This window comes from Euwallacea similis, chromosome 19, assembly GCF_039881205.1.
Source record: "Euwallacea similis isolate ESF13 chromosome 19, ESF131.1, whole genome shotgun sequence".
Taxonomy (NCBI): Eukaryota; Metazoa; Arthropoda; class Insecta; order Coleoptera; family Curculionidae; genus Euwallacea; species Euwallacea similis.
In genome coordinates, this window is record NC_089627.1 from 2,304,388 (window position 1) to 2,328,366 (window position 23,979).

At 38.2% G+C, this 23,979-nt stretch overlaps 1 protein-coding gene across 8 annotated transcripts in view; it reads left to right on the forward strand.

Moving 5' to 3' along the window:
• The window catches only part of Eph (Eph receptor tyrosine kinase), a 137,920-nt gene that overhangs the window by 92,883 nt on the left and 21,058 nt on the right, over window positions 1-23,979 (forward strand). For all 8 annotated transcript variants that reach the window (XM_066399767.1, XM_066399765.1, XM_066399766.1 and 5 more), the window contains exons 4-5: window positions 16,949-17,129; window positions 21,015-21,119. In XM_066399767.1, coding sequence (XP_066255864.1) covers window positions 16,949-17,129; window positions 21,015-21,119 — 286 coding nt within the window. The remainder of the gene's footprint in view (window positions 1-16,948; window positions 17,130-21,014; window positions 21,120-23,979) is intronic.

Below are 23,979 nucleotides of genomic sequence, written 5' to 3' on the forward strand. Positions count from 1 at the left end.
GAGTAAGTGCAATGTTTACAAATGTTGGAAAATATTGCTCTAGAATGCGAGTTTTCCTCCTATTGATCTCTTCTTTATGGTTCCTGTTGACGCCCAACAATTACGTCCGGTTATCTGCAGCGATTTGCTCGAGGAAGAATGAGACGACTCAGGAAATCAGAAATCAGTATTTGTATTTCATTTGAACTTTTTGCCTCGGAATTGTTTTGACATTGGCCAGATCATCTCCTTATTAATGCCAACATTTCTTTCGATAATTTCCAATTAGTTATAGTGCCTGGGTCTCGTATTGGAAGGATGAACGTCCAACTGCAACACGAAGAGCACTCATCACAATGTAGTCATCACGGCAACCTCATTAGTGAATCTACATGAGCGTGTTCATCCTGCGGCATCAAAAATGGTAAACTTAATAGAGATTCTTGCCAAGATTGAAGTCGATACTCTGCGCTGCTCCAGAAAAGCTTATAATAAGCTTTCAACCACTCATAATCTATCGAGGGTTTTAAGAGCTTTAACCGGGGTGTGTGAGTAGTAGGAAATACTACTCAGGGTGGATTATTTTAGTGATAATCTTTGATTGATTTTTCTTATAAATTCTATCAAGGCATATTATCGGGAAAGGGAATTTGTCTTAAATGCAGAGTTCAGTTTCTAGAACTTCACCAAGTCGAGTAGGTCGATGCTTGTAAGAAATACTTGACGTGACTTGAAAATGGAATTACGTAGAAAATAAATGCTTGGCTTGACTTTTCCATAGCAAACCCCTACTGAAGATAAAGCTATTTCAAACGGTTGGAGCCCCACGGAAATCAGATTTAAAATCCAACGTTTTGTTTTCCTGCAACCATAAGTCTTTAATTACGGCCCTGGATTTTTGACGTCCTTTATATTCTGAAATCAGTGACATATGACACTTAATGATTTTATTGTTTGTTTTCTAGAATAGAGTTTTGATGCGCCTCTATTGATTTGTGCTGTTACGGGCCTGTTCATAATTGAGTTCTTAATATTTTTACTATTCAGCATTGTGCTTGATTCAGACCTGTAAGAAATGTTCTATGTTCTTCACGTGCGTGCTTAAGGAGTGAGTCTTCAAATTCCTCAGCTCAGTATCCTTCACAATGCAACAGAAGGTCTAAAACTTTTTTTTAAATTATTATGTACTTTCAAATAAGCCATTTTCTCTTTGAAAAGAAGGCAACATTCTTCCATAAAACGAATTTAAACAATGGACCGCAGCAAAACAACTAAATCAGAGATTCGGATACCGCAGAACAAGCAACTTCTGCAACGAGATATCGTAAAACTTAAAGGCGCTTATGATAAATGTAAAATACCGAAAAATCCCACGACGGCAATCCGAGAATGCGGCAAGGCGTAAAATAACGTTAAAATTGTTTCTTTTAATGTCACCTTGTTGGAAATATCACTTCATATTATCAGGAGAAGGAGGAGAAGAAACGGTTCCGAGTGCACGGCGGCGGAGCAGACGGGGCCATTTAAAACTGATTTTGATAACGAAAAGGCTGCAGTTAGCATAAGAGATCGGTTTCGGCTTCTGAGGAATTCGGATACTGCACCTGCTTCTTGATACTTTTGTAGTCTTTTTTATTAGGTTCTCATATGAGTGTGCACATTTTGGTTGGCACGTTTTGAGATTCCCGATAAGCAGCCACGAAGGCTAAATTTTATTTTGCACGAGTATTCCTACTACTTCATTGAAAGTGAAGAAGTGAGTGCTCTAAATGTCTATTGGGTCTGTGCATCTAACACAAGTATACTCAAATCCTTGAGATAACATACTAATTGGTTGCAGCTGTCCGTGTTAACATTTTAGTCCTCAATTTTCACGACTTTTTGGTGCCAAAAATGGCGGTGCGAAAAAAGAGCCTTTGTAAGACTGTGATTGGTTTGAGTTATTTTTTAAAGCAATTGCCCCACGTTTGGCCGAGTTATCGAGGTTCAAAATTTGAAAAGTGGCAAAAAATGGGTACACTTTGACATTTTTAGAAACAAATTTCAGAATTTTCGATGTGTTGTTTATCGGTCCAATGGATTCATATGGGTCCTACATCGACCGTGGATACCTCAGTTGGGCGCGTGGAGCCTGGGAAAGGCACTTTTTTGAACTGCCGTTTTCGGCGTCAAAAAATCGCGGAAATTGAGGATCAAAGTGATACTGCATCTCGGAAATTTTGCAAGAAATCGACAAGCGGCTTACGGCATCTTATAGAGCTCGTCGAGACGAGAACTAGAAAGTTTGAGACTGTGCGAATGTGAATAAGGAATAGTTTTGAAGATCTTTAGATATCTTGGAAGTATGTATCTGCCAGCATGCTAAACATGCTCATGATTAGTAATAAATAGGATTTAAAAGCGGAAAATAAACTTTGAGTTACTGAACCGTTGCATTTATCAAGGCTGGACAGGGGCCATTTACAGAGGCATGCGGGCTGTTTCACCAGCCGACTAATCAGCCGATAAAACGGCCTTTTCAACAAACCAGACTCTTTGACGGCCAATGCAAATTCAATTTGCACCGTTGAAACCCCGATAATTAGCAACTTTTCTTTATTTCGCGCTGCATTGCAACAATATAATATTCCCTGACATGACTTGCCAGCACCTGACACCCAACCTAACAATTTAACCCACCCTTGTCGTTTCGGGGAATTTTCGGGAATTGCGGTAAATAAGGGCGTACTAAACTCATTAAGACAGTTCTCTCGACGCTTCCAGGACTCCCCGGCCGCCCCACACGCTAATTTCGAGATACAGGGTGGCGGCGACGGCGGCACGGGGGTGGATTCACGTGCAACACCGGAGAAATTTCCCGGGGCGCAAAGCGCTGTTATTCGCCATTATTTACCATATAAATCAACGTCAGGTACCTAATCATATTATCGTCAACCCTCGCGTAGAGAGGGCGCTCACGAATTACGTGTGTCGAGACGTGTTGGACAGATTAGGGCAGTGACGTGACCAAATAGGGATCCAAAAATTTGATTACTGCCATCCATTATGTTCACTGCAGACATAATCCTGGAAAGCTTAAACGAATTTTGCGAAAACGAAATTTCAGTTTTGATACGCCACTGTGTGAGCTCCAAGACTTCCTGGGGTTAAATTATATCCCGACAAAATGGAATTCCCAAATTATTTTAGTGCAGCAAGAAAGGGTCTTAGTCTAGTCTGGTACCCGTATATTTATTTGAACAAGTTCTGCATAATTTTCCGGGTTGCTCGAACGGAAAATATGAATATCTACGTGCGGGGAAGGTATCTTTTGAAGTAAATCCACTTTAAGCACGCGATTCAATTTATTTTTGCTTAATGCGACGGGGATTAGATTTTGTTATTCATTATGTTTGAGGGTAAAACTAGATATAACTTGAAAGAACGGTACGTAATGAAAATTCATTTTAAAGCTTATTTCTTATGTTCCTCAAACACGCTCCGGACTTGGTATTTTTTCTTTCTTTTATGATATACATAACAAGCTTTTTATGCCATACATAGCAAGTACTTAAAGGCAAATTAGAAAATGGAATTAAGACGGAAAACACATTACGGTCAAAACTTGCAAAGGCAAAACCACAAAACTAAAATGAACACACAAAAAATGTCATACATAAAATTCCTCACGAATATACCGAGTGTCCAGATGATACAAAACGCCCGCTGCGCCTTAGGAACTTTTAACTGCCTTGTAGACGGGGAGCTTTTATAGTACCATGTTAAAGTGAGGGCTTTTATCATAGAAAATTGCATGATGATCGAAAAAAAGGAGGCAAAATTGAAATAAATTAAAAAGAGGCTTCAGCGTCATCCATTTTTACGATGCTCTGTCTCACGCCTGCATGTCTCTGCAAGGCAGAGCCTGAGAGGGATAGAAGAATGACGGAAAAGTCGAAGACATACCAATGATGAGGACGCTCAGAAGAGATTTACGAAAAAAACGAACCTCCTGTCACATCAACGCCGTATTATCGGTACTCCGATCTACTTTATATGACTACATTGAAAAGAAGCTCGGAATCAGGATTGCGAACCAGAGTACCTACCATCGAAATTCCTGGGAAGCAAACAGAGAGAACTCCCAGAGATTTTAAACCGTTTAATATTAAGAATTAATTATTTTTCAAAAGGACTTATGCGTGTTTTTCGCCAACAAGTCTTCTTTTTGCAGCTCTAGAAAACAGCTTTCAGAAATTTTAATTACCTCTGAACCGTTAGTTCATTATGGGTTAAGTTGTTATTATTCTCTAAAAGTGAATAACAACCAGGTATACATGACCCCATAAGCGCGGGAGGAATTTGCTGAATATGGTATATTTGTAAATTTTTAGAATTACTTACAAACGTAATTCTCTTCAGATCAATATCAACATAAAACGAAAACCCAGATGATATCCAAGAACTTCCTTTGCAGCTTTTGAATAAAACATGGAGATCACTCCCAGCATATCTGGTTAGTTCAGCTTAGTCAGATACGAATAAAATTTCTATGGGTGTTAGGTTATAGAAAAATTATCGTAATAATCTGCCCAAATAATGCGTTACTTTTCAACTTTCAGTAGCTTATTTAGTAGTCGCAGAAGAATGAATGGCTAGAAACCACTTCACCAAAAAAACAAAAAGATTAAGTTACACAGAATACTAAATGGGCGCATAAATCCTGATTTGATGGATTTTTCATGAATAGAGTCGATCCAAATACATTGTGACCGGACATTTCATTTGGCTTTCTAGTCGTTTTAGGAAAAGTTACTGAGATGAACTTGTTTACCCTATGAACCCTGGCGCGTCCGTTCATTTTAGTTTTGTGTGTGCCCGGATAAGTGCCCCTTGTAACATTCTGAAACAATTATTTCCCTAACAAGTGCGAAAAGCGATATCTTACAGTTTGCTAACTGCAGTTGAGAAGCGGTATTCGGTCAGAAATCGAGTGCGGTAAAAAGATTTTCACGTGTTAAGCACAATATTCTTTCTACGAGCTCATGTGTGTTTCTTCTTCTCACATGAGCAATCTTTACGCTCACATGTTTGGTAAAAAACTTCCTTACTGCACGTGAAAATTCCCAAAACAAAAGTGTTGACACTGACGTACGTTACAAGACACATATAAAACCACTTTACCGGTAATATTAATATATTATAATACAGGTGTTTAAGAAGACCTTTAAGGCACGCGCGACATCTTGCAAAACACGACGTGCAGCGGAGTATATTGTAAGGTGCAAAGGCTTTAGAGGCTCTTATACACGAGTATTAAGTGCAGCAATACTACAACTAATTGACGCTTTTAGGCGTCAGGAAGTGTTATGAATTTGTCAAAGTGTTTAGACAACCATACAGGCATGATAAAAACGTTTTTATGCGCTGTAAAGCGTGCATAAAACTTGATTGCCAGGTAAAAAAAAATGTTTCCTCTAGCATGTCAACAGCCACAGCTTGATATTGCCCGCAAAGATTTTTGACACTGACATTTATCGTTCAATTTGACTTGCGTCAAAAACTTTTTTGCAGGCATATGGGGGAAGCCACTTTATCGCGCGCTCGTAGAAAAAATTCTATTCTATTTCAACTAAACTCTAACCAATCCGTTTTAAACGCCTCCAAAGAAAAACCCACTACCAATATTCATTTTTTCGCATGCCGACCAGCCACTCTCCTCAAATGACAACGATGACAGACCTCTAAGCGCCTTCCTAAAACCGGCTCATTCAGTTCCGCAAATAGAAACGACGTGTGCTCCCTAATCCCTATTTTAATTTGATTAAAAAGGGCCTCGTCCCATTCACTACATATCACAAGATTTTCATCGGGGATTAGACGTTTGACAAACTGTCACTTACACTTGTTTGTGTGTATTAAAAAACTGCGTTCCGAAGTTTAAAGGGTGGATCCGCACATGGCTCAACCGAGGGAGCTGCGGCTAACGAGGCCTTCTCTTTGTGGCTTCGAATATACATTGGGACCATTTAACGAAACGCAAGGGCTAATTTAGATTTGTCGGCAAATCCAATTCCGGAACATATCCATAGAATATTCATGGCTCGTTCAGTTTTAAATCTCCGGTTCGTCTGTAAGCTTTATTAATCAGTTTAGACGGTGGTGGTGCAACTATATTGCAGCCAGCATCGTGTCTCCTTTCAGCCCTATTTAAAGCGGTTATCTTCCTCTCTTTTAACCATTCTTAGGAGGATTGTTATCTCCCGAAGTTGTTTTAAGTAGCTTATATTCTTTGCAGGGATTTCTCCCGTTTGGAGGACTCAACTTGGGGTCGTGTTCGAGAAGATGTGATCTAATAAATGAACGCATCTAGAGGATTGATTGGTGTGTTTTTGTATGCATCTCTGGAGAAAGAAAGTCAAACAAAGACCCTCGAATATTACATTCCGTCAGCGTATCGTTACTATTTGCGGTGTTTTAAATTGGGCCCCATGTTTATGCGAGTCACGTGGCCCTATGGAAATATTACATAAATCCTCCGGTCGCCTGCCCCCCGAGTCAAGAAAAAGCGACTCCACGGGATAAGACTCACTTTGTCATGTACAAATGAAGACGAAGAACCAAATAGAATTTATTATCAGAGGAGGGTGCGGCTGTGCTTGGAATATTTTCCGAAATACCTACGTTCGTATTTACGTCACAATCGAGAGCAGCTAAAAAAAGGGCTTACTGTTCTTGTTAATTAAGCCGAATGTTTGGTTTAATGGGAACATATTTGCCTTCTAAACACCCGTATTTCTATCAGGGGGCAATTATAAACAAGTATTAATTAAATTACGAGCAACGACAGCTTTATATGTAAGAGTTTGTTATGAAAACAGGCAGGATCTTTTGGAGGAAAAATAATCAGCTTTCCAATTTATATAAACCTTTTCCAATCAGGTCCGATGACACAATTATAGCTGCAGCCAAAAAGTTTAGTTTTATTGTTCTTCTGAACGTGTTATGTGCTCTGGTTAATACAACTCAAAGCCTTAAGATAATCACCATTGAATTAATTTCACAAATAAAGTCAACTGCATGTCGGTTTAAGTAAGGTCACTTGTCACTTTAAACGTCTTGCTCTCACACGTAGTGATCAATTAATATTCTTTGAGAGCAGAATTTTTTCTAGCCTACAGATAGGTAAACATGTTGTATCAATTAATGATTCTGTGCAGGCGTGTCAGACATTAATAAAATATTATGCAAATGGGAACATACCGCTTGGCACAGTGCACGTCTTACGTGTTATATTAGAATCTATCAGTGGTGTGAATTCTCTGTCTAAATGATTATAATTATTTGAAGTGTGATCCCGAATTGAGTACTTGCGCCAAAGATGTAAGAAGCACAGCATATAAAGGGCGAATATTTAAATAAATGATGAATATACCAACATTGTTGAGGCATATTGAAAGTAAAAACTCACTTGATTACTTTTTGGCTGAGTACTGAGTGGCTTTAGGGCAATTCAGGTTCATATAGTAGTGGTCAACTGGAGGACCGAAGCTCTGCTATTAGATCCCTAGTATCCCTTTTCACTCCACACGGGCTCCCTCCTCCTCCTCCTCCTCCTCCTCCTTCTTATCCGCAAAACGCCCCTTCTCTTTGTGAAGGAGAGTGTACTATCCCGTTCAAAAGCTGGAAGTTCTTGCCAGATGGGAAGAGCCCCGAAAACATCTGGGGATACAAAAAATATAATGTATAAGGGATCGATATTTTAAATAATTGTTCAGATATCAACGCTGTCCTTAACTGCTTTTTCACAATAAAGACACTCTTGATTACTTTTTGGCTTAGTGAAATCGTGTTACATTATTGCAGTTGTGAGGCGAAAGCGGATTGTACGGCTACAGTTTTTCTGTAAAGTCGCTATGTAGTAACCAGTTTTCATCAAATCGAAATAAAAGTGATCTTCTAATCGCAACAAATCAAATAAAGTACAGTAGCTTGTAATAAAGTCAAAACATGGATTCTTACAAAATTGATGAAAACCTTGAACTGTGATACGCATCTTTTTCAGATTCTCACAAATAGTTTCGTAATCGAAATGCGTGACTAAACGGATTTCATTCACATTTATAACTTACTACCTGCTCTTGGTGAACATTCATCTTGCAATTTAATAACATTTTGAAGATAATTACAATACTGCGACCAAATTGTCCACAAAAGAATGCTCTCGTCTGGCAGTAAATGAAAAATGCATTGAATTTTCTTCAGATTTCCCATTCAGTTGCAGAGCTAATAATTGGAAACATCAAAAGAGGCCTTTGAGAAACCCCTCCACGAGCAGCTATTATTATTTTCCACATCGAATCCGAGTTGCATGCGGAATTCGTCGAATCCCCGGAAATTATTTCTTCTCGATGATCGGTTTTATGGCCTGGAAAAAAGCCATCGGGAAAACGATTTTTTGCCCCAATCGCCCCGATTGGATGCAAGCGTTTAGTGGAAGACGCCCTTTGTCTTTGGAACTGCGGGAAACGCGTGAATAAACTCGATTAAGGGCTTGTTGAGGGAGCACGAACGCACTTTCCAATCGTAGAAAGGGATGCGTGAGAAATTCAAATTGATCCATCAACAAATTGGTTCGCGCCACTTTGTAATTGCGGAACAAACACGAACTAAATCCCAATATACCACAGGGCAAACGGTTTAACAAACTTTCCATGTCATGGAGATAAAAGCCGGGCGCGAATGATAAAAGTTTCGTATCCCGAGGCCATGTTATCAGGGACGGACTCGCGCGGGTACAAAACCGATTAATTTCCCACTGGCAAATATTTGTTTTTCCTATTACAACAGTTATTGAGCTCCACTAATAGCAAAGCCTCTCCTTTGTTATCTTCACGCACATCTTCTACGGAATCTGATTTTATGCGGCTACAGGTACGATGCCTTAGGAGCTAATGGCCTTTATAAGAGGGTCTAAGAGAAAATTGCCAGCATAAAAATCAAACGGTTTCGATATAAAAACAATGTCGAAATCATCTCGGAGGGGTCAGAGATTCCATTTCAAGAAAATTACCATAACAATCGGCCCTTTATCGTCCATCGTGGCAAAAACAATAGCTTTCCAATCAGCCTGAAACCGAAATATCATCGTTCGCAGTTTGTCGGAGTTAACGGGATATTTTCGAATGTAGAACATAGTCAAAGGCAAAAAAGAATTTCGGTTGAAAGAGACACCTCTGCACTTAACTTCCACATAAAAGTTTCAGTCACAGTGTGTTAGCTGGTGAATTTTAACAATGGGATTATTCTTCTAGGACAAACTCACAGCACAAGGAGATCGGGAGTAGAGGTCTTAGAATCTTCAATAGCGAGATATAAATTTGTCTCCTTTTGACTTACTTCATCATTTCGATTATTTGCGAATCGGAAGGAAATGACGAATGGACACATTCAAAATTAGTCAAACCAATTCGGCTTACTCGATTATATAAATTCTGTAAACGTAAATAAACCTCAGATTTGACAACATGCGGAATCCCGGTGGGACATATTTTGTCAGGCTATAATACATAATATGGGTTCTCCATTTATTGCCAATATATCCATCCCCAGCACGTGCCTCGGAAGCAAAACAGCCCTATCCCAAGGCCTCACATATTGGCACGTTGCTCATATGGTAATCCTATTAACTTATAATGGCGACCAATAAATTCTCATTACCCCCATGGACGTACCATACGGCACCCTAAAATGGGCACAAAATTAAAGTGCCAGGAACAATGAAGGGATTATCCTCCCTGTCTAGTCTAGACTAAGTTGCACTGGCAATATTTTTTCCCAGATTATCTTTCGTACGTTGAAGTGTGGCTCGAACTAGATTTGGGGATTTAGATCGAAAACTAGATTGGTCTTATAAGAGTATTCCCCAAGGGCCATGGTGTCATGAATATTTTATCTTCCATCCAGTAGTAGATGGGGTTTGCTAAATATAAACAATTCTGAGTGCAAAAAGACAGTTGGTTGATTTAGCTGAACTGTCCAGACGACCTGGGACCACAAAAAAGTCAACTTCCGGACACAATGGCGAAACGAAGGGGTCGCAAATTGTCCGAAATTGTGTAAAAAGTTGTCGAAGGGGAGACGCATTTTCCTGTTCGGGGTAGAAAAGGTCGTAAAAGCCGAAAAGCGCTGTTTGCGAACAGATTTCTGTCGGTAGGCTGAGGATATTATATTTTTTTATAGGCGAGCATTAAGCCAGTTTGGCAGGGAGAGATTAAGTGCTCTACGTGACAGGAGTCCAGTCAGCTTTATTAAGAAATTTATAGAGGTGATACCTTTTAAGAGCTCCCAGGCTTCCTTAGTTTAGTGAAAAGAGTGTCTCAATTAAAAGCACAAATTTATATGGAAGAAAAACGCAAAGTATAGTTCCAGATAGACAGTTTCAGAGACCGATGGCAATAAAGCGTTCAAATTCTTATGAATTTGCCACTTATCATATTAAGTTTGTGCGCCTCACCAATCCAAAATTTTATATCCAGTGTGATGATTCTGCAAATTACACGGTAAAAAGCACCGATTACCAATAAGCGAATCTCTGGTTTTTCATTGAAGGCCAAACTCGAGAATAATGTTCAGATCATCAAAATCGGAAATTCCAAAAGATTATAAAAATTGGAGTCTGCTGATGTGATCCTCGTCTATCTAATGCGGTGTGGCCGTCTAATGGTTTTAAATGTCTTTGAATTGTTAGTTTCTTTGACTGAATTTCTTTTTCATTCCATCATATATCTTCGGCAACGTAACAAATACTCCTACGACTTTCTTCATAATCGACACTTAGTGAATTGAATAATTCATTTCCATGAACACGTAAGAAAAATGGGATTCGATTAGTTAAGCCAGGTGATTGTTAAAGTGTGATGTTAAGTCCGCTTTACATTTACGCAATCAGAATCAGGTACATGTGCAAATTCCATGACACACACAATAAAACAAATAAAGGCATGTAATCGGCTGAGTATGTCTAACAAAATTACCTGCCTTCGTACGAAATGGATCGGGTTTTAAGCTAATGGCAGGGTCCTATTTCAATTATTGCGTGCAATGGATATTGCAGGTGCAATTTCAATAGTCTAAGTGGTTACACACGGACTTGATTTAGCTTTCAATCCCATAAGCAAATGTTTTCTTCAGACGGGTCTTTTCGCCAGATGAAATACTGTTCGCAAAATATCAATGAAAGTTTTGACTATATGTAGCTTCATGCAAACTAAGTTTTAAAATTAAAGAGATTTATGTGCAATGTCCCGAAAAGGGGATACATATCATACTTGTCTGACATGATACTTCACAGAAAAAAGCTTAGCATCTCTCATAAATGGAATAAATATGCATATATATGTACGTGTCCTACTTTCATTGCCCGTACGGGGTATCTCGCTTATTAATGAAGATAGGGGGATGCCTATTTTTTTGAGAAACTGCGCCACTGGTTTCCACGTGAGCGTACATTGAACATGCAACGAAAACTGCATTAAAATTAAGAGTGTTTTAAAGTTAAATTACTAAACGGACAAAACATTTTCAATCAAGATAAAAGGATCAGTACACGAATGGCAACAAAATGATACAAGTCCATCTACAAGCCACTGATAGACTGCGGATACATACTGAGGGCAAATGCAACGGAAAAATCGAAACAATACATACAAACAACGGAGCAGATTGCACTAAGACTGATTACAAAGATAAGGCACCCAACCAACTCCCATACGAACTCATACACATGACAAGAATAACTGAAAGACTCCTACAAATTCAGGCGAGATGGAAAGACAATCATCACAACTGAACCATTCTGAACCCTCTTTACCTTAAAAGACAAACAAGACAATCGCGCTTCCTTATCCCTTCAACCACTCTATTGAAGCATTTCCAAATGTCATTTTTTTTCTTTACATTTTATGGATGATTATCTATTATAGACGTGAGTGCATAAGGGCAGAAGCGCCTGATAGCCCGGATGACCGATAACCTTTGTCTCTGGAAGCCAGGATTATGTAAGAAGAGGAGAAATTTGAATTGATCTGGCCAGATCATATAGATAAGTTGATGGAATGAAGATGGGAAATACTGCACATAAACCAAGAGAACGAATTCAAAATCTCAAAGGCCTAGTGAAAGGTTTAATAGGGGATAATCAAAATATCAGTAAAAGGAATGAGCAGCAATAGAATAAAATGCCATTAGTCCCGGGTAGATCGATATCAAAGACTATCTACACCAAGACATTTACTACTTAAGGAGTTTTTATTGACCGGTTCAGCTTGAGCGCCATCCTTATTAAGAAACATAAATTTCCTGATTAAGCTGCCGCTAGGCGACATCCAGTTCTAATACTACATTGTTCCTGACAAAATATACGTCCAAATTTAGATGTCATCGAGCCTGTAAATATCAGATAAAACAAGAATTTAGAATACATGTTTAAGTCGGCACCTTTGAAGTGGCCTAATAAACGGTTTTATTATTCAAATTGCAGCCAGATTTTTCGAAGTTATAAATTTTCATTAACGACTAATCACGCGGTTTGTCAATTGTTTACGTTGAGATTTATGAGAGAGCGCAAACTTTAAACGTTCTCCTTTTTGAGATTTTACTGGTTTTTGCGCTAATCTGTTTGCCGTACGTAAGTTTTATGTTATAAACAATAATTAACAACTGTCCGGTATCCGTAGCAGGCCCATTAGCCTTGCCTTTTTGCCGATGGATATATCTGTGCGATGACGATTTATTGTTGTTTCTAATCTATGAATAAGTGGCAACCGAGTTGCGCATTCACATTGGTTGTTTATGAAATCGAGAATTTTCAGCCTGCAACCTATATTTCCACATTTTTTCGTTGTTCCAATTGACGTAACTAATGGTTTTGATAAAGAGTTTATAACGGCTAAGTGGAACGGAATGTTTTGGGAGAGACATGCGCCACCTGACTTAAACAAATTGCCTCGCCGTTTTCCCATCGGGCCATGGAAACTGGGTGTCGTTTTCATTTAGAATTCTGGACTCCTGTTTTATAAATATTCGCTAATGGATTTGCAGATATAAATTTTTCACACGTGTCGGTGCAGCTTTAATAACCTCTCACACAGAGCAAATAAACCCGACACGGGCACAAAGCCCGAAATATATATACAAGGGAAGGGCAAATAAATAACTGTCAATTTGTCGACTTTCGGCCGGCCGGTTTCATTGTTCAAACATTATCACCCCCGGGGTGTGTATATCGCACATACTGGGCACGTACACCCCGGCCCAGTTAATTTTCTTTCGCCCCCAAAAGTTACCCCCGTCCGTCCACGATTTTTTTCCATCACGGTCCGTCCCGCTTTTCGAACATATATTTTCCGTTTCCTGGCAGATTTGTCGGGGCGAAAACTACGTTTCCGATTATCTGTAAATAGTCGGTGAGGGCAATTCCAGTGGCGGATCATTCGTTTCGACCGTACACAAGGGCATTGTGCGAGAATCTGCCGTCCAACAAAACAAACTGGAGTGAGAAGTTAAAATTTACGAATATTTTTCCGGGCTGCCCCACGGGCAAGAGCACCCATGGATGGCACAACATTCGAACAACAAAACCCAGTAGGAAAAAAAGGAACATTTCGAGCTACAGGAATTAAAATAGTAGGCACTGTAAAACATAAGAAACATCTATAACGTGGCAGAACACATACATTTCTACGGACTTGGTAATAGAAGCACATACCAATTTACTTTCTTACGGCTTCCTGATTCAGTTACATTGAACATTCGTTTTCATTATACGACTCTGAATACTGGTCGTTTTCCAGTTAGTTAACTACGCAACACATCTTTCCCGTAAATGCACGGAAAACACAGTAAGTGCACGGGAAACAGCCTTTGAGGCGCTCTTTTCCGAGCTGCCACACCACAGGCTTAGGAAAGGACAATACGGCCACTAGATTATATCTAGAATCGGTGTCACAGCTATTTTTGTCAGTGTCATACCACTGTGTCATTCCAGAATTCCCCCATCGTTTTTGAATTTGCTCCTCAGAATCTCAAACTTTGAAGCAAATACCTGAATATTTTCTAAAAGTTGACGTTTCAGCCCAGTCGCAAGTCAGAAATTCATGACACTTAAGACGTTCAACATAAGATTTTCTAGTTGACACATGGAGCAAATCAATTGAATTTAAACGAATGGAACACAAAGTGTCGCTCGCCAGAGCAACGAATGCAAATGTTGCTCTAAAATATTTTTCCAGCAATGTGTCACTGTAGAATTTTTAGAGTGTTATACGGAAGTACGATCATTTTGGAGGAAGTAGTAATTCCAAAAAAATGAAAATTTGCAAGCAAATCTGCTGTGCGGTTATTTCATTGATTGTAATTAATCATTGAGGATAAAGAGTAAAGGTGCGGATAGAATACAGATAGCCAGAAAATAAATTAGATAATAGAACAAATTAAGGAAAAATTAAATTTTAGATTATTTTATTCAATTATCTGCTTTATTTTCTGGCTGCGCTATTTGTAGTAATTTTTGTTATTTTTCTGCAATAATTAATACAAGAAACACAATTATCTAGTTATTTTATAATTTTTACTTCCTTCCTAATCATTGTAATTCTACGAGCAGCGCTAAAAATTTCAAGTTACAACGTTTCCATTGTTTCACCATCTCGAACTCTTTAGGGAGTATTGAGCGAATAGCATGGTTAAATACACTAGTCTCGGAAGCTACTAATCTACTAACTGCTAATATTATCTTAACAAATCCACACCTTATTCCGCACAGTGTATTGACCTCATATGATAAATTAATTCACCAAGAGCGAAGAACTTTTACTTTTATAACGCATATCTAACGAAATTTAATTAGAAAAACAGTAAAACATTCAATATTCCCGGAGTCATTTCCTTATTTTCACTTTAAACGACATTGTTACTTAAAATTATTTTATGTGATAGTAAAATTTTACTACATAAAAGCTCTCACACAAATGTATTTTCTAATCCACTTTGAAATTTAACTTTCCGTTGATAATTGCCCTTAACTGCATTTCAAATACTTTGAAAGGTGTCTCGCATAAAACAGAAAATCTTTTTAGTTTATATAATTACCTTGAATCCACATGGGCATAATGCAGGAAACCAAAGTAATCAAGACCACAAATGTTATTGGTCACACTATTGTAGAAACCAATAATGGGTATCCACAAGAATGTTGGTTTTTGTGATACCAATTTTAAGGCCAAAGGAACAGGTTGTTCGTCTCAATCAACAGAAAAAACTTTTTAACACATAAGTAATTTTTAGTTTAAGTTCAGAAAATATCGCTTGTATTTCAGGAATCGCGATTCGAATTTTAAAAGTTTTAGCTCTGTCCAGTGTACCGAAGACGAGTTAGTTCAGGCCAACCTCTGATATATTTACCTTACCCTGGGTTAATAACAATAATAAACGTCTTTATTTAACTGGCGGAGATACACAAACAAAATTTGCATACACGCTTACATAAGAGAGATAGTGGCGAAGTTTAACCAAAAGGTATTCCACCACTTAATTGCTATCGCAGAAATCTAACAACTATACCAAAAGACCATTAACTAATGAAAATAATATCAGTACTGAGTCTGTACTCGGTACTAACTTCTTAGTCGACACAGTCTGAAGAAATTGGACATAACTAACCATTTGGGTTGCGTGATCTTTGCTGATATATAACCATGTTTCCTAATATGCACTGCAATGGGACACCCTATATACCATTGAGCACTTGAGAAAATTCCAAAACCGTATTTAACATTCAGACCACATCATCGAGGTCCTGGAAGAAAGTTCCAAAGCATAATGTGCGATAATTAATATTCTGAAGTACAGATGATGTTTTTCTGAGTTACAAGTGATATTTCTGAAATCCGAGTGAAGGTTTCTAAAATTAATATTATTTAATACTGCAATGAAAAGCTGTATTTGGCAGACAGCAAAAATAACGGACGTCTTGTTGTTGGGGGATGAAAATGTATCCAGGAAAGTTCCTTCCATCAGCTTTTTAATTACGTACAGTTTTAAGGACCTCGAATTGAACAACAAATTTTGTTCAATTTCCCTCCTCCTCTCAAATCAGTAGTCTCACCTTTTCTCCCCAATTAAACTGTCCACCCTCCTCCCAGTTCCTCAACTGCCAATCGGAAGGTCCTGAACAGGAGCGCAAAGAGGAATAATATTTTTAGAAAATTTAGAAATCTTAATTGGAAATCTCTACAAAGCTTTGTCTGCGGGGACAATCCGGCTTTAATTTGGTAGTACGCCCCCAGGATACGTTAAATGAAATTAGGATATTGTTTTGAATTATTTCTCTTTAATTCCGGCCTGGAACAATATGCCGAGGGGGAGCCGGATTGGAGGAAAGAGGGCCGCCCGCCGTCTTCTGCGGCTATTGTTCTTGCAGATTAAAGTAGGAATTGATTGTTTTTGTTACGTAATGAGGTTGTTAAGCGATAAAATGTCCTTCTATATCTTTCTTACCGAAAAAAAAAAAACAATATGCAAATTTACATAAGACAAGGATTCCACCCCGGAAGTGCAGAAGAAAAATTCTGTTGACTCGGGGAAAATTCCCGTCTATACGTATTCTTTCTCCTGCATAGAGGAGTCCTGCCTAATGCCACTGGTGCGGCAAAAAGGGCCGAAGACTAGGGAAAAGGCGAAAACTTAAATTGGGCTAATCCCGAATTCAAATATTGTTCCCCGGCGCCTTTGTTATGTTAAAGACGACGTATTGTTTTATTGGGACAACGAGCGGGGAAAATATACACAAGGGGCTCGGCAAAAGTGTCAAGGGAAATCTCAGAATACGTATGCTAAATTGATGCATTCTTATTTGCTGACGTCAAAGCAGAAACACGTTACTGTGGCTGACCGATATTCCATATTAATGTGAGATTTTTCTTTGTTTCAGTGGGTGGAGGAGTCTTTCACCAATTTCCAAAAGGGCATTAACTGGAGGTCGTACGTTGTCTGTGATGTGGCATATAACAATGCCAACAATTGGCTGTGGACTCCGTTCATTGATAGGGGGGAAGCTAATAGGATATACATCGAAATTAAGTTTACTATTAGGGATTGCAGTTTGTTTCCAGGTAAGAGTTCTTTTTTTGAATAAGGATCAAAGGCACATGTCACTGATCAAGTCGTAATACATTAGTCATATTGCTCAAATGCATATTAACATAGAATGTTTAGTGAGGTTGTTCATATGGAAATTTAATGCTTAATGGCAAGAGGTTAAGAATTTAAACGCTTCAGCCGGAGAAAAGTGTATTTTAATGTCAAATGTAAAGAAAATACAAAACTTGTTCGTGATCTCGCAGCCATTTTTTAACCCATAGCAGGGAAATTCATCATTCCTTTCCATAAGAATACTCTTAGAGAAGATGAACGATCGCCACTTGAAAGGGAGACGATTAGTTCTAGACTCCTCCAAGAAAGCCAGGACACCTCCTTGCTCGCAGCGTGGATGAGGCTCTTGCGCTCAAGAGAGGGTCCCTAGACTTTTCTGGTCACAGAGAGAGCTTTGAGTAATTCTCCAGCAATAAATGAAAAGTTTACTCTCTCCGGCGCAGTACTTAAGTAACACCAGACGGTGAAATGTCTGGGTATACTCTGAGGCGAACATCTGCTATACTTTCAACATTAACATTAATAATCTTTAGCCAGATTTATAAACTCGACGTTGTATTCAGATTTGGCATTGACTTTGACACTGAACAATAAATATCTATAAATACATTCGGCCATTTATGTACATACGCCGTAGGATGAGAAGTTCCAGCTGAGTCACCGGTGGGCCGCCATCAAAGATAAACCAATTCTGTCTTTTTGACGTTGGCGCCTGTAGCAAAACAGTAGCATGGGATCGTGGCCCAATGAAATCAGTCGCTGAGGGCACGTGGTCATGTTTTGGTTTTGGAAGGGATGTCAAACATGAAACGAGGGGTTATATTGTTATGTTTAGATAAGCAATACAACGCCAAATCCAACTTTATGGATATAAATTGGGCTGTCGAGCTGTGCTACGAATGCATGGCCGACGTTCGGAGCTGACATTGGAGCTAAATCTTGTCATATCTCTATTTTGCTTGTAATTCATCCAAATAAACTTAGCAATAACGTCAAATATAGTTGAGAAATGTGCAAAAGCGTTTTTGTTTGTTAGTTTTTTATTAGGTTTTATGAGGGCATGATTATATCAGAGGGAGTAATTTTTTTTACTTGCTCGTGAGCAAATAGTCCACGTTAAACTTACTTCATAGGGAAAAACGTCGCTACTTTAGTCTTCGACGTGCAAAAACTGTATTCCATAAGAATCATTAAAAAAATACCTCGTAGAAGAAGGTGAACTGTAAACGTAGGACGTTGACTGAACCATAAGCTATTTACACTAACTCACAGCTGATAACACATGAATTTATCCAAGAAATGTCTCTAATATTTCACCGCCTACTTCAATTTTTTTTTTAACAATCACCAATTACTATCTAACACTTGAAAAGATTTTAGTAAACCAAAGCGACCCGAATAACCCAGACTCGCTTGAATGGCATGATAAAGAGAGCGACGTTCTTTGATGAAAGTGATCGGCGAGAGGAACCCGATTCATCAAAATTAAATTCCTATAGTTCATGTGTGTGACCTTAGCAAGAACCCCGAAGCGTTCTGAACAACATGAGCAGACATGAATGAAGAGCCCTGAGAAACCTGAACTAGTTTGGATGAATATTTTTTTTTTAGAAATCCGGATCGACAGAGACCTAAACTGATTGCGACGCTTATTAAATCTTCCAAAAAGATATTCAGAACCATTCTTGATACATTGATATAAAATTTAGTTCATGTATAATCATTGACTCTAATTCGTACTTCACAGGTTCTGTCTGATTGTGTTCCTGATAACCTAAATCAGCTTCTCCTCTCTCGTAAAATTGGCTTTTAAACGTGCCTTTCTCTAACGATATTAGTTGAAAACTCCCTGGGAAACTACTCGAATAACTGATGCTCCAAAGCCCGAAGTTTGTTTTAATCGTTCAGGAGGATTCAAAACTAATAATGTAATATTAATAGAAGTTCGGATTTAATTGCATCCAATCGTACGAGGGGCTGGTTTCGCAAGGAATAAATTGCAGTTCAGACACATTAGTTCCTGTTTAAGTTGATTGTCGTTTTCGCAAACTGCTTATTTGCTTTTAATGTGTAACTCGATAATAATCTCTCAAACGGCTCTGGGCAGGGACATGTGCTTATAAGCGCAAAATATACAGCTAGGAGATTATTTTTGCGATATTCTACACATGTGCTGGATATAAGGTTTAAGCGAAAAATCGCCTTAACTGTTTTGCATACCTTGCGTATTTATTACCACGTACCTCATTGCATTATGTATACCTCCACCAGGCAAAGTATATATGGTGATCATTAATATTTTAATAAACTGCTTACTATTCAAACGGTCTCAGAATTTATACCCTCAAGGAAACGAAGGAGACGATATAAACTCAATTGCGACCTCATTCCTTGATTATTCTCAAAATCCATTTTTATTTAACTAGCGATAAGTCGATTGTCTTTTTGCTCTCTAAACCCGATATCCTAACGATCCAGGCGCATCGATTATAGTAAATTTCTCCGAGGCGGACTAATAATCATTCCAGTTCTCCACTGTTTTTACGGGCCGGCTGTATAATGATAATTCACTCGCCAGAGAACACAAACCCGGCTGATTGATTTTTTCAAATTAGCTTTTTAATCGACCTCTCCATTATTTGTTTTTCAAGCTATAACGAATTTCCATAACGGCGGTAACGATGATCCGCCTTAAATTGATTCCTGCCATGAATAGGATGAGTATGTGTGCCAGACTGAGGGATCAAAACAAGGGTCAGTTCCTATGACTTGCAATTTTTAGCATAAAATCAGGTTTTTAAATTCAACGAGCAGACCCGCATGAGCCTATTTTATCAAGTCAGTACATACACGTTTTAGTACTTTTTATCAGTCGACAAGCGTGAGTCTACGGGGATACTTCCATTAGATAGATCTCTATACATGATCTTATATGATCTTCCGTGAGGATCCTCCCTTTCATTGGTATTTTGACTTTCGGGAAAAAAAGGTTGATTGTTTCAGCGCAGGATTCCGAAGTTCCGTGCGATAAAATCACCGAATAGAGTCAATGTATGCAAATCATGAAAGACGAAAGTTCGAAAGGACTGCTGAGATGTTGGCAGAACATGCTTTGTGTTTAGATGCATTTCTCTAGGCTAAATACAGAGACAGCAGACATAAAAATGTCGCTCGGAGACAGACAGGAATGAACTTAATAGGAAGAGAGTGGTCAAAAGCTTGAAGCGGCCCAACGAAGCAGCATGTGAGAGTCAAACTGCAGGATATTGATGTAGGAAGGCTTTTGAAAATTGAATGATAAAGCAGACGAGAAAATTCTGGTTTTTGTTCAGTCTAATTTTCTATACGTTAGCGAAACAGTCAGTGACTATTAGCATCTGTCTCATGTGATTATTCTTTTGCTACACCAAAGAGTGGCCCTGAAATCCTAAGGAGTGTTCGCTATTTGGGATTATTTTGATTTAAGTTTCAAGTTAGTTCTGGCTACATTGAAGACTCCTCGAGTCACTGGAATTTCTTGAAATCAATTCTGATTTGCCCTTTCCTCTCATACCTTTCCTAAAGTTCAGCCTACAAAGATGAAAAACTGTGGTGCCACTAACCCGATTCACGTTTTTCTTCCCTTAAATTTTCAATTAACCCGATTCAATTAAAAGATGTCGGTGCTCCGACAATCCTCCATTAGCACTCGAGGTCTAACTATGATTTGTCTTTGCTTTAGTTGACTGATGTCTTTGTTATTTTCATCTTCGATCCTCATTAAAACTCAAACCTCACCATGTTTATGAAATGTCGAAACCTAAAAGTGTTTTCGCCGTAAATTAAGACCTTAACTTTATTTTCAGGAAACGCGCTGTCATGCAAAGAAACGTTCAGCCTGTTGTACTACGAATTCGACGCCGCGACGCGGGAGCCTCCTCCTTGGGACGCCGAAAGATACAAATTAATTGGTAAGTCGTCTGTCGTCCCGCTTCCTTTTGTTAATTTATTATTTGAAAATTTGATTAAACCCTTTCCTGCTTGTTATTTTTATTGATTTGATCGCAAGATGCACACGGTGGATCAGAATAGGAAATCGTCATTCTAATAGGCATAGGCACAAATTTAATTAAATGTAAATACGTCTCCAGCGAAGCAAAGCAATGCAAATGCCCCCCATAATTACACTTCTACTAATTGCTAATTTATTGATTGGAATAAATTGTTCCTGTACCAGAATCCCAAACACATGCGGGTAAAATTATCATTTTGGTCGGTTTGAGTTCCTGTTAAGATTATCAGAGAGCTTAACAGAGCTCTTCATATCTTCGCGAAACGGACTATTTGAGATCTTCCAGAACTAGAGATATTATAAGGAGAACCGTTTCAAAGGAATAGGGAAAGCTTTAAAACTGCTATTTTCTCCATGCTTCCATGTCGAGCGCTATTATTTGAACTATAAGTCCAGTAATTGGTGGGATTATTATAATTGTGGTTTGAAAAACACTGCCTATTCGTGTTGCCTTATTACTCATTTTTACGACTCAGTTTTCTTATAACATAATGGTGAATATTTCCCTGACTGCAGCATGGCAGAACTGAATAAATTTCTAAAAATTACAACGTTTGAAAAAGGATGTTGCTGCAAAATATTAAGACAAATAAGTCCATTTATCGTCTGCGAGGGCAGTTCTCTCTGTAACAATATAGCCCAAAGGCAGGCAGCTTGTTACCGCCCAATTAAAATCCGTAAAAATGAACAATGAAAATATGAAAATTCTTGACGGGCCATAAATCAGGCGTTGCAGGAAATATCGAAGAAGTTGTCTTCCCATCCAAAGGAGAAACAAATTACTCGAGACTCGCGGTGTTTAGGTTCAAATGACACGTAAATAAATGATTGGGAATGGGAATTCTGCCAGATTCTCGAGTTTTTATGGAACCATTGAAAAATGACTATACTAACGAGTAATTTCCTGCTGCGGTGGCAGGAAGTTTGCAAACTAGCAATAATAATTATTAAAGCGCTGGTAATCGATCGAGGATCATTTAAACCACTTAATATGCACGTGCAGTTTCATTTTTTAGAAAACAGGAACCTACACCAGCAAGCGAAATTATTACTTATATTAATGGGATCGCTAACTAAGTATGTGAATAAATAAGAATTCAAGTTTTTCTTCAGAAAATACCCAGGGGGTATGTCAACTAGCTGATTACCTTGCAATTTGATCAGGAAAAGTAATTAGAATATGTATTACTAAGTTTTATGGATTACGTTATATTTCATTATGTTAATTGAACTTGAGCTTGTTTAATCTAAATTTATTGTTAAGATTACACAGGGTGGTCTCCACCTGATGTGTCACACTTCACCCATAAATTCTTGCTACAGATCTGTAACAAAATTTGACTTGCAAATGTAGACAGTTTTCTACATGCGATTGTCTAGAATTCAAATGGTTTCTGAGATATTTAGTTCAAATTTTGACATGACATTTAGATTTATTCCACTACCTGAATATTACAATTTACAAGTTAATGCTGTTCTTGGTGGTGAAACACCGTTTTATATTCAATATTCAATATATAACCACGGTGAATGAATGAATGAGCCACTCAGGATCCACATCCAAAGTGCAAAAACGTGAATTTTCCTTTACAAGAAAGAAACCTTGGAATCACGTGTAAGTCTGTCTGGCAGAGGATCATCCCACGTAGTCGTCACGTTTATGTCAACAAATTTAGAAGACAGGAGAGACAATAGATGCTTTCAAGCCCTCGAAGGGCCTCGAATCGGCTACGCAATGTGTTTAACTCTCACGTGTTCTTGAAGAATCGGACCCACTATTTACGCTGAGTAGCTGATGGGAGGCGCTTCGAAGGCCTGAAAGCGCGCTCAGTATGAAGTGGACCAAGACTTCACTGAAGTGCTAACCGAGCAGTTCAAAAAGGAGTGCAAAATGTAATTTATTTTTTAAGCATGATTTAGTGCGGTAACTAATTTTATTGTGGTAATTATTAACCGACTGCCAAAGAAAATTTGGAATCACGTGTGAGTATGCCATAGGGTCATCACACGCAGTCGTCATACTTTGGTCAGTAAATTTATGAGACAGAAAAGCAATGGGCGCTTTTATGCCCTCAAATGGGCTTGGCAATGGGTCTCCCTCTCGCATCTTCTTGAAGAATCGGGTCCAATATGTTATTTATGCTGTGTAGCCGATTTGAGATCGCATAAGCCGTTAATCTTCTTCATGGAATTTAAATAATGTCCTTGTATACATATACAGGGTGGTGATGATTTCGATGTGTCACTATTGGTATCTCGAAAAGTAGAACAGATAGAGAACCGGTTAAATTAGAGAAACGTTGCACATTTTAGGAACCTCTTACATGAGTTTTTTAAAAAAGCAAAAATCCTGTCATTTTTTAAATATCTGAAAAAACTAAAAATCGTCGATTTTGTTTTTTATTATTTTCTTTGCTATTATAAGGAGTAAAAATATGAATTTTCGTATACATACTTAGTTCGATGAGAGGAATAATTGACAGTTTAAAAATAAAGTATGACGTCCATAAGAAAAACGAAAGTTGGATGCCGTATCTTCAAAATTATAACATGTACCGTCTTTATTCTAATGTTAATTTATTCCTATCATCGAATTAAGTATGTATACCAAAATTAATATTTCTACTCCTTATAATAGCAAAGAAAATAAGAAAAAATAAAACCAATGATTTTCAGTTTTTTTCAGATATTTCAAAAATGACAGGATATTTTGCTTTTTTAAAAAACTCATGTGAGAGGGCCGTAAAATGCGCAACTTT